Source organism: Heptranchias perlo, chromosome 29, assembly GCF_035084215.1.
Source record: "Heptranchias perlo isolate sHepPer1 chromosome 29, sHepPer1.hap1, whole genome shotgun sequence".
Lineage (NCBI taxonomy): Eukaryota > Metazoa > Chordata > Chondrichthyes > Hexanchiformes > Hexanchidae > Heptranchias > Heptranchias perlo.
In genome coordinates this window covers 13,760,128-13,772,518 of record NC_090353.1, presented here as the reverse complement: position 1 = coordinate 13,772,518, position 12,391 = coordinate 13,760,128, and the positions used below count along the sequence as shown (strand labels likewise).

Here is a 12,391-nt window from a genome sequence, read left to right as displayed (position 1 = left end):
CTTCTAGTGTGTTTTTATGAACTAGGTGTATAGTGATGTCATGCCCTATAGTCAAAGATTTTCAGAATCCTAAGTAAGTCAAAATGTAAATGTTGAGGCACAAGGGCCAAACTGCAGGGTGTGAATGTAGTCAGAGCCTCCTGTCATAGTGCTCATTGTACTTCAAACACTCATATTGTCTCTTCAACCCCACATGCCATTCAATTAAATCATGGCTGATCTATATCTTAACCCCACATACCCACCTTGGTTCCATATCCCTTAATACTCTTACCTAACAAATCTACCCATCTGATTTGAAATTTTCAATTGACTGTGCCTTGGCAGCATTTTGGGAAGAAAGTGTTTCAGATTTCCACTACCCTTTGTAGAAGTGCTTCCTGACATCACTCCTGAATGGCCTAGCTCTAATTTAAGGTTATGCCCACTTGTTCTGGACACTCACCATAGGAAGTTTCTATCAAATCCTTTAATCATCTTCAATCCCTCAATTAGATCACCCTTTAATCTTTACTCCAGGGAATAAAAGTCTAGTCTATGCAACCTGCCCTCATTAAAACTGTTAGCCCCAGTATCATTCAGGTGAATCTGATTTACCACCTCAAAGACAAATACATCCTTCCTGAGGTTCAATACTGAACACAGTACACTAGATGTGGGGTAACCAGAGCTTCATATAACTAGCATAACTTCCATCCCTTTTGTATTCCAGCCCACTTGAGAAAAAGGCAACATTCTATTAGCCTCTTAAATGGGACAGGTAGAAAAAAAGTTTCTGTACGTGGGGCCCCTAAATTTCTTTACTCCTCCATAGTTCCTACCTTAGCACCATTTTAAGGAAACATTCTAATCTATCTTGGATCCAAGTGGATGACCTCACACTACCTTCCCCCCACATTGAATTTATTCTGCCACAGTTTTGCCCACTCACTTAATCAAGGTCTCATTGAAAAGTTCTGCTCCCATCTACACTATTTGGTGTCAGCAAATATATACCCCTCTCCGGAGGGAGCGAGAAAACAGGGAACTACAGACCAGTTAGCCCAACATCAGTCGTAGGGAAAATGCTAGAGTATTATAAAGGATGTGATAACAGGACACTTAAATATCAATGGGCTTAGACAAAGTCAATGTGGATTTATGAAGGGGCAATCATGTTTGACAAACCTAATGGAGTGTTTTTTTTTTTGAGTATGTAACTGATAGACTAGATAAGAGAGAACCAGTGGATGTGGTTTATTTGGATTTCCAGAAGGCTTTTGATAAAGTCCCACAAGCTTAGTGTGCAAAATTAAAGCACACAGGATTGGTAATATACTGACATAGATTGAAAATTAGTTAAGGCAGGAAACGGGAATAAATGGGTCTTTTTCAGAGTGGCAGGCAGTGACTAGTGGGTACCGCAGGGATCAGTGCTTGGGCCCCAACTATTCACAATATATAGCAATGATTTGGATGAAGGAACCAAATGTAATATTTCCAAGTTTGCTGATGACACAAAACTAGGTGGGGTGAGTTGTGAGGAGGATGCAAGGAGGCTTCAAGGCGATTTAGACAAGTTGAGTGAGTGGGCAAATATATGCCAGATGCAGTATAATGTGGATAAATGTGAAGTTATCCACTTCGGAAGGAAAAACAAAGGCAGAGTATTATTTAAATGGTGGTACATTAGGAAATGTTGATGTACAAAGTGTCCTTATACACCAGTCACTGAAAGCAAACATCCAGGTGCAGCAAGCAGTTAGGAAGATAAATGGTATGTTGGCCTTCATTGCAAGAGGATTTGAGTACAGGAGCAAGGATGTCTTGCTGCAGTTGTACAGGGCCTTGGTGGGACCACACCTGGAGTATTGTGTGCAATTTTGGTCTTACCTAAGAAGGCCATAGAGGAAGTGCAGCAAAGGTTCATCAGACTGATTCCTGGGATGGCAGAACTGTCGTATGAGGAGAGATTGGATGGACTCAGCCTGTATTCACTCGAGTTTAGAAGAATGAGAGGGGATCTCATTGAAACATATAAAATTCTGACAGGGCTAGACAGACTGGATGCAGGGAGGATGTTTCCCCTGGCTGGGGAGTCCAGAACGAGGGGTCACAGTCTCAGGATATGGGGTAGGACATTTAGGACTGAGATGAGAAGTTTCTTCACTCAGAGGGTGGTGAACCTGTGGAATTCTCTACAACAGAAGGCTGTGGAGACCGAGTCACTGAATATATTTAAGAAGGAGCTAGACAGATTTCTAAACACAAACGGCATCAAGGGATATGAAGAGAGAGTGGGAATATGGTATTGAGATAGAGGATAGCTCACTGACCTGTGTATCTCCACCACTTTGGGGTATGAGGAGAGAATGGGAATATGGTGTTGAGATAGAGGATAGCCATATTAATATCATATTAAATGGCGGAGCAGGCTCGAAGGACCGAATGGCCTACTCCTGCTCCTATTTTCTATGTTTCTATGTTTCTATTCCTTCATTTAAGTCATTGATAAATATAGTGAAAAACAGTGGCCCCACTACAGTTCCCTGGGGGACACCACCAGTCACATCCTGCCAATTGGAATACATACTCATTATCCCTACTGTCTCCTACCTCCTAACCAATTCCCTACCCATGTCAATTGATTTTACTCCAACTCCATATGCTTTCATTTTTACTAACAGTCTCTTGTGTGGAACCTTACAGAATGCCTTCTGGAAGACTATATAAATAACATCCATAGTCATCGCCTTATCTGACACATCAGTGACCACCTCAAAAAATTCAATTAGATTAGTTAAAAATGACTTACCTGTTACAAATCGATGTTGGGTTGCTGATCAGTTCTTATTTATTCAAGTGCTCAGTCACTCTGTTCCTAATGATAGATTCTAGTAACTTCCCCCCCCCCCCCCACACAAACAGACATTAGACTAATAGGTCTATAATTTCCTGGTTGTTCATTCCCACCTTTCTTAAATAATGGAGTGACATTGGTAATTTTCCAATCCAAGGGGATAATTCCTGAAGAGTTTTCGAAGATCATGATTAAAGCATCTGTAATTTCCTCACCTACTTCTAATACTCTCAACAAGCTGCTAGGCATTATTGAAATAAAATATGAAAACATTTTGAAACAGAAAATGTTGGAAATACACAGTAGGCCAATCATCATTGATGAGGATGAATGGGTTAGCATTTTGGATACTATGCTTTATCAGAACTGAAATCAATTTATAGACCTGATGAGGGTTCTACCTGGAATGTTAATCCATCGATGCTCACTGACCTGTGTATCTCCACCACTTTGTTTCGATTTCAGATTTCCAGCATGTGCAGTTAAACGTAAAAATAGAGCTATCCAACAATATCAAACTTACAAATTGTGTGACCAAGATTCACAGGGGTATCTGAAGACTGCTACACATTGTATATTTCAAGATATTTCATAATTAATCATTGAATTCTTTACATTTACCATTTTACCTATAACTTGATAGGTTTGTTTCCAACCATAACTCTGACTATTCTCAGTTTGGTACCAATTGATAGTGACATGTGTGTAGGAACACAAGGACTAGATGTTCTGTCCATTGACAATGAATGACTACCTCAAGAAGACTCTTCTTAGAGGCCAACTCTATCCAACACTCTTGCTGCGCTAAATCATCCACAAAGAATTCCTAGAGTTGAGAACCATCAGAACAATTGGTTCCACTAGGCTTTTGTTTTTTGCAAAGGTAGTTTATCTCAGCAGTTTTGTTTCAGGTTAGGGGCATGAGGAAAAGTCCATTCCGACCAGGACCATTCACAGGGCACAACTAAAAGTTCAGCAACCCATGATCTGTTCAAACTGATTTATTTTATTCTCCCCACACCACCCACCCACCGCCCCCCACAACTGTCCACAGTAAAACAAATTGGATCACAATGGTGAGGTCCAGTCTATTGAAGTAGTCAATATCTTATGGCACCCATCCATCACAAAGATTCTAGAAAACTAGCTAGTTGATGCTGTGTAGTTATATTACGAGTCTGCTGAGTACATATCAAAGTTTAAAAACTGATCAAGCAGTTGGACACATTCTGCCTGGTTGTGAATGATTGTTCGAGCCTAGGAGCAGATGAACCCTGAGGTCCTCTGTAATGCATGCTGTCAGTTCTTGGATAGAGCAGTTTCAGTGGTAAACCATGCAGGAGGAGATAACTCCTAGAGAATCTGCCTATGGAAGGAATTCTCTACCAGAAGCCAACACCACCGAAAACAGAGAAAGGAAGAAAAATAATTTTCTGGAAGTTGAAGTTGAAAGATGTCAAACGTATTGTGTCATGAACAGCTAGGTTTCTGCTACACAGTAATTTCCTGATCTCAACTATCTCATAAGACCAAGCAGTTGCTCAAAAGGAAACAGAGACAGGAAGGAAGTTATTATAAGGCAATCTTGTGCTCTTCCCTCTACACGGAGATGAGTAAAAAAATCTTAGCTCTCGTCAAGATACTAACTGTATAGTTCGTCATAAGATTTCCCTGTTATTTTTATGGGAGTTGACTCACACTACCCTATATCTACTTGCACAATAGCATAACCAGGGGTTTTAGCAATTGTGTCTTCTTGTCACCTGAACTGGATATTTGTATCTTTCCCATAGGTACTTTTTCAATCTGTCGAAAGGCAGACCAAGCAATCATTTGGTGAGACGAGGCTTGATACAAATCATTAAACTGCTTCATTTCATAGCAAGTGAACATTCAGAGCAATGGTTATGAGCAGATTGACTTAGTTCAACTGGTAAAACTTGTATTCAGATTATAACATGAAAATAATGAACACTCTATGCTTCCCCACATTTTAAAGTGTAGTCACTGTTGTAATGTAGGAAGTGCACCAGATAATCTGTTTTAGTGATGTTGGTTGAGGGATGAATATTGGCCAGGTCACCAGGGAGAACTCCCTTGCTCTTCATCGGAATAATGCCATGGGATCTTCTACGTTCACCTGAGACGGCAGATGGGGTCGTGGTTTAACTTCTCATCTGAACGACAGCACCTCTGACAGAGCAGAACTCTCTCAGTACTGCACTCGATTTTGTGCTCAAGTCTATGGAGCAGGGCTTGAACCCACAACCTTAGTCTTGCTTGACTTAAACAAACTAATTTCTAACTTCCCTGAATTATATCCTTTATGCAACTTTTTTCTGGGCCTCACTACTTTATCGCTTTCTGCTTCAAAAATCTTCCTCTGTTATTGTCTGTCTTTCTCTCCCTTTTTATCTCTTGCTGCTCACAGCCAGATAATGAAGGTCTGTCAGACTGCCTGCCGAGTGCCCAGAGCCAATGACTCCCCAATGGATGTGAGGTGTTTATTGATTATTGAGACATGCTAACAAATTGTTTATTATTTACAGTACATGAATGGACAATGTCAAAACTAACTCATTAACATCGTAGATGACTATCATCTCAGACCTTTTTTATCCTGCATGAATGCATCATGTTTTAGCATGCAGCATTTAAAATAATTCTTCCTTCCAAATCATTTCTGTCGAAAAATGATCATATGATCTCAAAACATGACACCTTCCCTAGCCTATTAGCACTCCAGCTGAGATCAGCTAACAGTACAGAATAGGAATTTAACCTGGGACCTTCCTAGACTGTATGGCTCAATACCACACTGAACAAAACTTCTACCCACAGGAGATCTCTACCTCTCATTTTTAATTACCCATTTCCTCCTTAATACTTCACTTGCTTGAAATGCCCCTTAAAATCCTTTGAATTTTCCCCGCCCCCTTTGTAATGTTTTAACCTTGCTTTTCATTGGAATGGTCTGTATGTGATTGAAGTGTGATTAAAACCCTGCCTCTAAGACTTCAATTGGTTGATGACAGCAGGTTGTTTCATTTTGTGAATTTCTATTGGTTAGATTTGCTGTCAGTTTTAAAACAAGTGTCCCAGCTGATGGTATATAAATGCAATGCATCAGGCACTGATAGAAGAGTGTACCAGAGAAGGACAAGTTTGTAGTAAGTAAGGAGAGGTGTTGGTTCAAAGTAATGGCCAGTCATATGCCACTTGTGTAATGAATTTAATCTTGTTAAAGCTTTACTGGAACAATGTGGCATGGATTTGTTTTTAACAGATCTGCATTGGAGTTGCCTGTGACTTGTACATTATATACATTACTCAATTAGTTTGTAAAAGTAACTTGTATCTGCTATGTTTCTGCCCTCATGAGGACCTTTCTTATTAGATATTGTATGACTTTTTTATATTGTTAGGTGTTGGTGTCTCTTAAACTAAAGATAAATGTTTTAATCTCCTCCTAAGCAGAGTTTTTTTGCTCATCATGGCATCAGCAGACCAGGTTTCCAACACTGCAGAGAACCAAGAAAATGTGAGCCAGCAGGTACTTGATTACACCCCTTTGGGACAGTATGGTTACATGTGTTTTTGAAGGTGTGAAATTTGTTAGCCTATTTAGTCTATCTACTTTAGATATTTGGATACTTTTTTTTAGGTCATTTTGGAAAAGAAAACCAAGTTTATAGCATCTATTTTTCTTTTTAAAATGACTGATGCTCAAAGAGAGCAATTAGTAAAACAACTGTTTCAATAATAACAGAAAAGCTCAGCAAGTGAGGCAGCATCTGTGGAGAAAGAAACAGTTAATATTTCAAGTTGAAGTCTTTTGTCAGAATGTGATTCAATAATTGGTGCCTAATTCCTTTATCAGGCAAGGCTACAAATAGCTATCATGAGATGACTAGGGCTAAAAGTGCTCTGCTAACTATGTACAACATAGTAGGAGTACTAATGAACACCTGAGATCCTAGTTGATTCCAGTTGGTGTGGATCTAAAATAGAATGCTTTGGATCCACTAACAATTGCCTGATGGTATCTAGTGCCTAATGGCAGTAATTCCTTTTTTTTATTTGAATTTAATGACTTGCTTCTCATGTAGCTAACTTATTACTGTAATCTAGATCAGCTTGATATTTTAAGGTCACTTGTGGGATCTGACCTAGATGCTGTATTTAAACTCAACAAAAGCTTGTGGGAGGAGAGACTATAATTTGCCTTTTTTCATTTGCTGAAAGCAGTTCAAAATGGTACTGCTTCCCTCTTGGTCACCTTGCTGTCTTCAAAAACTTGTAGAAAGCATTCTAATTAAGCAAGGACAGTTTTCACCCAACATGTTTATAGTTGGCTATTGTTCTGAAGATGCAGTTATGTTATTGACTGGCTGTACACTTAAGTAGTTTTAAAAACTGCTATTTATTAATAAATAGCAGATCTGTTATGTTTGGGCCATGAGATGTTGTGGGCAGATGCTATCTGTCATTAAAAAATGAGAAACCATAACTTGGCTCCTATTTCAGAATGTGATTTGATAAGGTGACCAGCCTGCCTCTTGAGCTCTGCCTATGACTAGGTATCAACTGCATACATTAGCACCAAGGTGAGCTACCCCCTCTGAGGTCTGTCTGTGCTGTGGTAGAGCAGGGTGTGCTGACCATCTCTGCCAAACCAGCTAGAGCCTCAAAGTAAGAGGAACCATTTTTGATTGTTTTCTTTAGTAGTGAATGGATTAAACAATATTTCTAAACAATTAAACAAACTAAGGTTGATACCTTGGAATCAACTGATGCACTTTTTTTTTGAAACAAGTTGTTCTATGACCCATTTTGGATGTGGCACTAACTATGCATGATGATATATTTGCCTGCCCTATATCTGTAGGTGAGGTTCACCTACAAGTAAATGGAAGAGAAGCAGTGATAACTTTTTTTTTTCCAATGTATTGGATGACATAACATTCTGTACCCAACTTGAAATCTCCTGAACAGCTTTAATTACTCACGTATAGCTCAAGGCTTTGTCCATGCTGGTTGCCATTGATTTAAGCCATACATTTCCAAATGCTTGAATTCCATAATTCAAGGAAATTTGTTTTTCCACAGCTGCTATTAGGGTAACTAGTCATTCATTACCTTGTTTATTATTCTTCTCCTTTCTTAAACAAGTGTTGTTAACCACTTGTTAAATATGCCAATTATGCTATTGGACAAGGATTGTGGTTAGAGCCTTTTATCTCTTCTGACTTTCAACAGTCTGATGCATGCTATTGGCCTGGTAACCTATCCACCTTTGGTTCCTTTTTTGAACCAACTCCTTTTCTACAATTGTTCCATTTCCTCCACATACACTATGTCCTCACCACCTAGCATCTTAAAAACCAATTATATTTCTGATATTTCAACTAGACTCCCTCCTTCATCCCTGAGTGGTCCTGCTCTCATAGAGTCCTAGTCATACAGCACGGATAGAGGCCCTTCGGCCCATCGTGTCCGCGCCGGCCATCAGCCCTGTCTACTCTAATCCCATAACGAAGGGAAAAAGCTCCTTAGTATCCATCTTATCTTTGCACTTTTTGTTTTATATATCTTTATTTTACCCATCTTGTTTGAAGATTTCCTACTGTTGATTTGTTAGTCTAAAGCATAAGGGCATTTAGTCTCTGGTCCCAGTGAAGGCTGCTTCCCATAGCCACTTGGTCCTGGAGCAGTCTAATACTCAAAGTAATGTAATATATCAATTCTGTCCTATAAGTGAATGGCTGCATTGTCCTGAGTTTTTTTGACAATGTTCTATATTCAATTGCTGGAGCTAGTGAACATGTCTGCAGAGGCTCAGAGAAGCTTCTGATCCTTCAGGCCACAGACCAGGTTAGTGTCATATGATTAATGAAAATCCTGAAGGGAGAAAATGCTGTTCCATTGCTCGTGGTGGTGGGGGGGGGGGGGGGGGGGCTGCAAACCAGTAGCTTTGGAATAGTTATCATTCTCTATTCCAGTAATAGAATTACAAGGTCCTTTGGCCCATCATGCCTGTGCTGACTAAGCTATCCACTTGGTCCTTTTTTTCCTCCCTTGCTAGTCCAGTACCACAAGTACTCCAGTACTATAACTCTTATTTCAACTCAGATTAGGACTGCAGCTCAAACCCATGACCTTTTGTACATGTTGGGTGAAAACTGTCCTTGTTTAATTTACATGGCTTTCTCTCCCTTTCCTTCCCCAAAAAAAAACTTAAAGAATTTAGCAACTGGCTAGGATTAAAAATGATGTCTCTTCCACAAAAGAATAACTACACATTTGTTAAAGTGCAGTTTGATCATCAAATTGACTAGCACGTCCATTGTATTACAGGTTCTTGCTGAAACAGTGGGGGTAGTTACCTCGAAGTTGACTGATGTAAAAGATACAGCAATCAGCGTTGTAGAAACAGCAACAACTGCAGTAAAAGACCATCTGGAAAGAACTAAAGCAGTTGTGGTTGAAGGTGCCAGTGCTGTGGGTCAGCTGGTGGCTACTAGTATGGATATTTCTCTCCTCAAATCTGAGGAGCTGGTTGATCGCTATCTTCCCATGACAAAGGAAGAGCTAGGTAACTACAAACTTGAAACTCTTTACTACAGGTTCTTCAGTCTTTGTAAATAACTGTAGTTGTCCTTGGCTGTGATCTAATTGAGCTTCTATTAAATTAGATCTTGCTTGGAACTTGGCTATGCTTTCAACAGTCCAGCTTGGGTTCTGCTTTGCTTAACCAAACATGTTCTGCTGGCTTTACATTGAGCTTGGGGTGGGGGGAGAAATGGGACATTTCTACAGTCATTGCATTAAAAACAAACTCTTATCTCCAATGTCAACCTGAAGACTTGACTTTCTGTTTCAGCTAAAGTGGCTGTTCCCACTGAAGGCTCTGACACAGAAACAGTACAAGAGCAGAGTTATTATGTACGCTTGGGATCTTTATCTTCAAAGGTTCGCAGTCGTGCATACCAATATTCCATAGTCAAGATGCAGCAATCCAAGCAGAATGCACAGGAGGCTCTTGCTCGTCTCCACAACCTTGTAGATCTGGTAAGGAACAACTGGCTTGTTTTGTAGGTAGATGCTATATTAGCTGTGCTTTTTGCTACTTGCATTCAAGATATAAAAGGATTTCAGTGCAGCTCGCCATCACTAGCAAAGTGATTCCTGTTTCTTTTTGATATTTGTATCTATGCATTAAGGGGCAGCTAAACATGAGTGAGACAAGAATAGAAGGTTATGCTGATTGGAGTGAGGTGGCTCACATGGAATGTAGACCAGTTTGGCTGAATGGCCTGTTTCTGTGTTGTATGTTCTATATATTCTGTAGAATATGAAGGTTGTGCACCCCAATCCTTTTTTGCCCCAATAAGTCTGCTTTGCATGCTACAGCTTAAATTTTACCTTCCCCCACCCCCCCCCCCCCCCATATAACACTCCACATGCCTGAAAGATTGCTCTACTGTAAGATCTTGTTCTAGTGGTTCAAATTTCCACTTTCTATCAGAAGCAAAAGAATAATCCAGGGTAAGGCTAAGTATTCAGAGATTCAACTGGTAGTTGACTTTGATTCTGGGAGTGTTTATCGCCCATTGAATGAGGGTGCTGAGTTCACTAAACCATACCCTGTTTTGAAGCTGAATATAATCTGTCCTTAATCTTGCGATTACATGAATGTACGACTATCCTGATTAAATGTGTGTTCATGTGCTTCCAGATTGAAATGGCAAAGAAAGGAGCTGCATCAACTCATCTCAAAGTAAAAGATGTTCACGCAAGTCTCAAACAGATTTTGCTTGACTGGAGAAAGCAGCAGCCAGATGGTCAAGCAGAAGAGGAGCTGTCAGAAAAACCTGAAGTAAGAACTTGAGGATCCCATAATGGCACTCCGCCATTAACTTCTAACTTTTTTTTTGTCTCTCTCCCCACCTCACTGAGGTCTTTATGCCTAAATAGCTAAAAGGTGCTCAAGGGCAACCATTCAATTTGGTTTTTTTACCACCCTGTGAAGGGTTGTGACTGGGATTCTACCCAGGCCATTCCATCCTAATAGGATAGCTGGTTCAGCACTCCTATTCCAGCAGGTAATTTGTCCTGCAACAAACACAGGCTGGATTCAAGCCCCACTTCAGAACATAATCTAGACTTGCTGCATTGTTGGTGCTATCCTTCAGATAAGGAATTAGAGGCCTGTTTTTGTATGAGCTCTCATGGCCTTTCCCCAAAAGCAGAGTTTTGGTGTCAAAGTAACTTTTTTGGTAGTCCTGATTTATACAAATTGGCTGTTGCACATTTACCCAGAACAGTGATTGTAATTTAAAAGAATAATTAATTTCACATCCTGAAGTGATGGCTTGCTTTTGAATTAGAGCTAATTCACTATCTGTATCTTTGCTCCAGTTTGGGTTGGTTAATGTGAGCCAATTTATTTGGCTTGACATGTTGCTGATATTCTCTAATTTGGGGCACTCAATGATTCCTAAAATCCATTCTTCCCAGGTTCATGCACTCTGGCTCTGAAAATCTCCCCTGAAATTTGCTAAGCACCTTGTTGACTTGGTTTTTCACAGGCTGACTTTTTTTTTTTCCCCCCCCCACACTGGTGTCTCCAGAGGATCTGCATGACTACCACTACTTTTGAAGTATGCTCCATTGGAGTGCTACATTCAAAATGGGTAAATAACACCAGGATGAAATGTGAACATTAGTTACAAATATGGAACTAATGTTCATGGAGCAACACCTTCTCCATAGGTTAGACAGGAAACTAATGTATTTATTTTATTGCAGCAGCTTGAATCTCAATCACTGGCTTTGACTCGGAATTTCTCTGACCAACTACAAACAATCTGCCGGACCCTGGCTTCAAATGTTAATGGTCTGCCTCAGCATATTAAAGATCAAGTGCAGAATATGTGTAAACTAGCTGAAGAAATCTACAGCTCTTTTTCATCAGCCAGCTCGTTCCAGGATCTGTCTACACAATTCCTGGCACGGAGTAAAGAGCAAATGCTGAAGATCCGTGAGGCAATGGATGGGGTGATGGACTATATGCTTCACAACACTCCCCTTAACTGGCTGGTGGGTCCCTTTCTCCCACAGCTGACTGAACATCTGGCACCTCAGATGTCAACGGAAGTGAAGCAACCTGGAATTGATGCAAATCAATAGATTAGGGTTTTCCATCCATCTTACATTTTTGGATCAAATATCCATCCTAGTATCATGTGTTTCTCATAGCACATGATTCCAAACTGTAGATTAGGTTATATTGGTAGCTATGGATATATTTGCAATGACTGCTGGCCTTGGTAGGACTGATCTGGCTAAGATAATGTTTACTAACAATGTCACTGTTTCTAGTTTAGCATTGTTGTCCATATGACCAGTCGTGACTGTCTTAAATCCAGTTAAGAATTAGTTACACTTTTATAATTACAACTGCTGTAATGTGAAGATACTGGCTTGGATACCTCATGTAGTGCATTTTTTTTCCAGTCATTGTAATAAACGAAATGCATACAAAATGAA

General features: G+C 39.9%; 1 protein-coding gene across 1 annotated transcript; it reads left to right on the top strand.

The window, feature by feature from the left end:
* The first annotated feature begins 5,995 nt into the window (after window positions 1–5,995).
* On the top strand, window positions 5,996–12,391 carry LOC137299735 (perilipin-2-like). The gene is made up of 6 exons (XM_067968674.1): window positions 5,996–6,009; window positions 6,314–6,392; window positions 9,197–9,434; window positions 9,723–9,910; window positions 10,578–10,718; window positions 11,651–12,391. The coding sequence occupies exons 2-6, from the start codon at window positions 6,333–6,335 to the stop codon at window positions 12,029–12,031; spliced, it is 1,008 nt and encodes a 335-aa protein (XP_067824775.1). The 5' UTR covers window positions 5,996–6,009; window positions 6,314–6,332; the 3' UTR covers window positions 12,032–12,391.

What these genes read in the sequence shown, in the direction of transcription:
- LOC137299735 (XM_067968674.1), top strand. Translation starts at nt 6,333, where the DNA reads ATGGCATCAGCAGACCAGGTTTCCAACACTGCAGAGAACCAAGAAAAT. An exon ending in CATGACAAAGGAAGAGCTAG is followed by an intron (nt 9,435 to 9,722) that starts GTAACTACAAAC and finishes TTTCTGTTTCAG; the next exon opens with CTAAAGTGGCTGTTCCCACT. An exon ending in AGCTGTCAGAAAAACCTGAA is followed by an intron (nt 10,719 to 11,650) that starts GTAAGAACTTGA and finishes ATTTTATTGCAG; the next exon opens with CAGCTTGAATCTCAATCACT.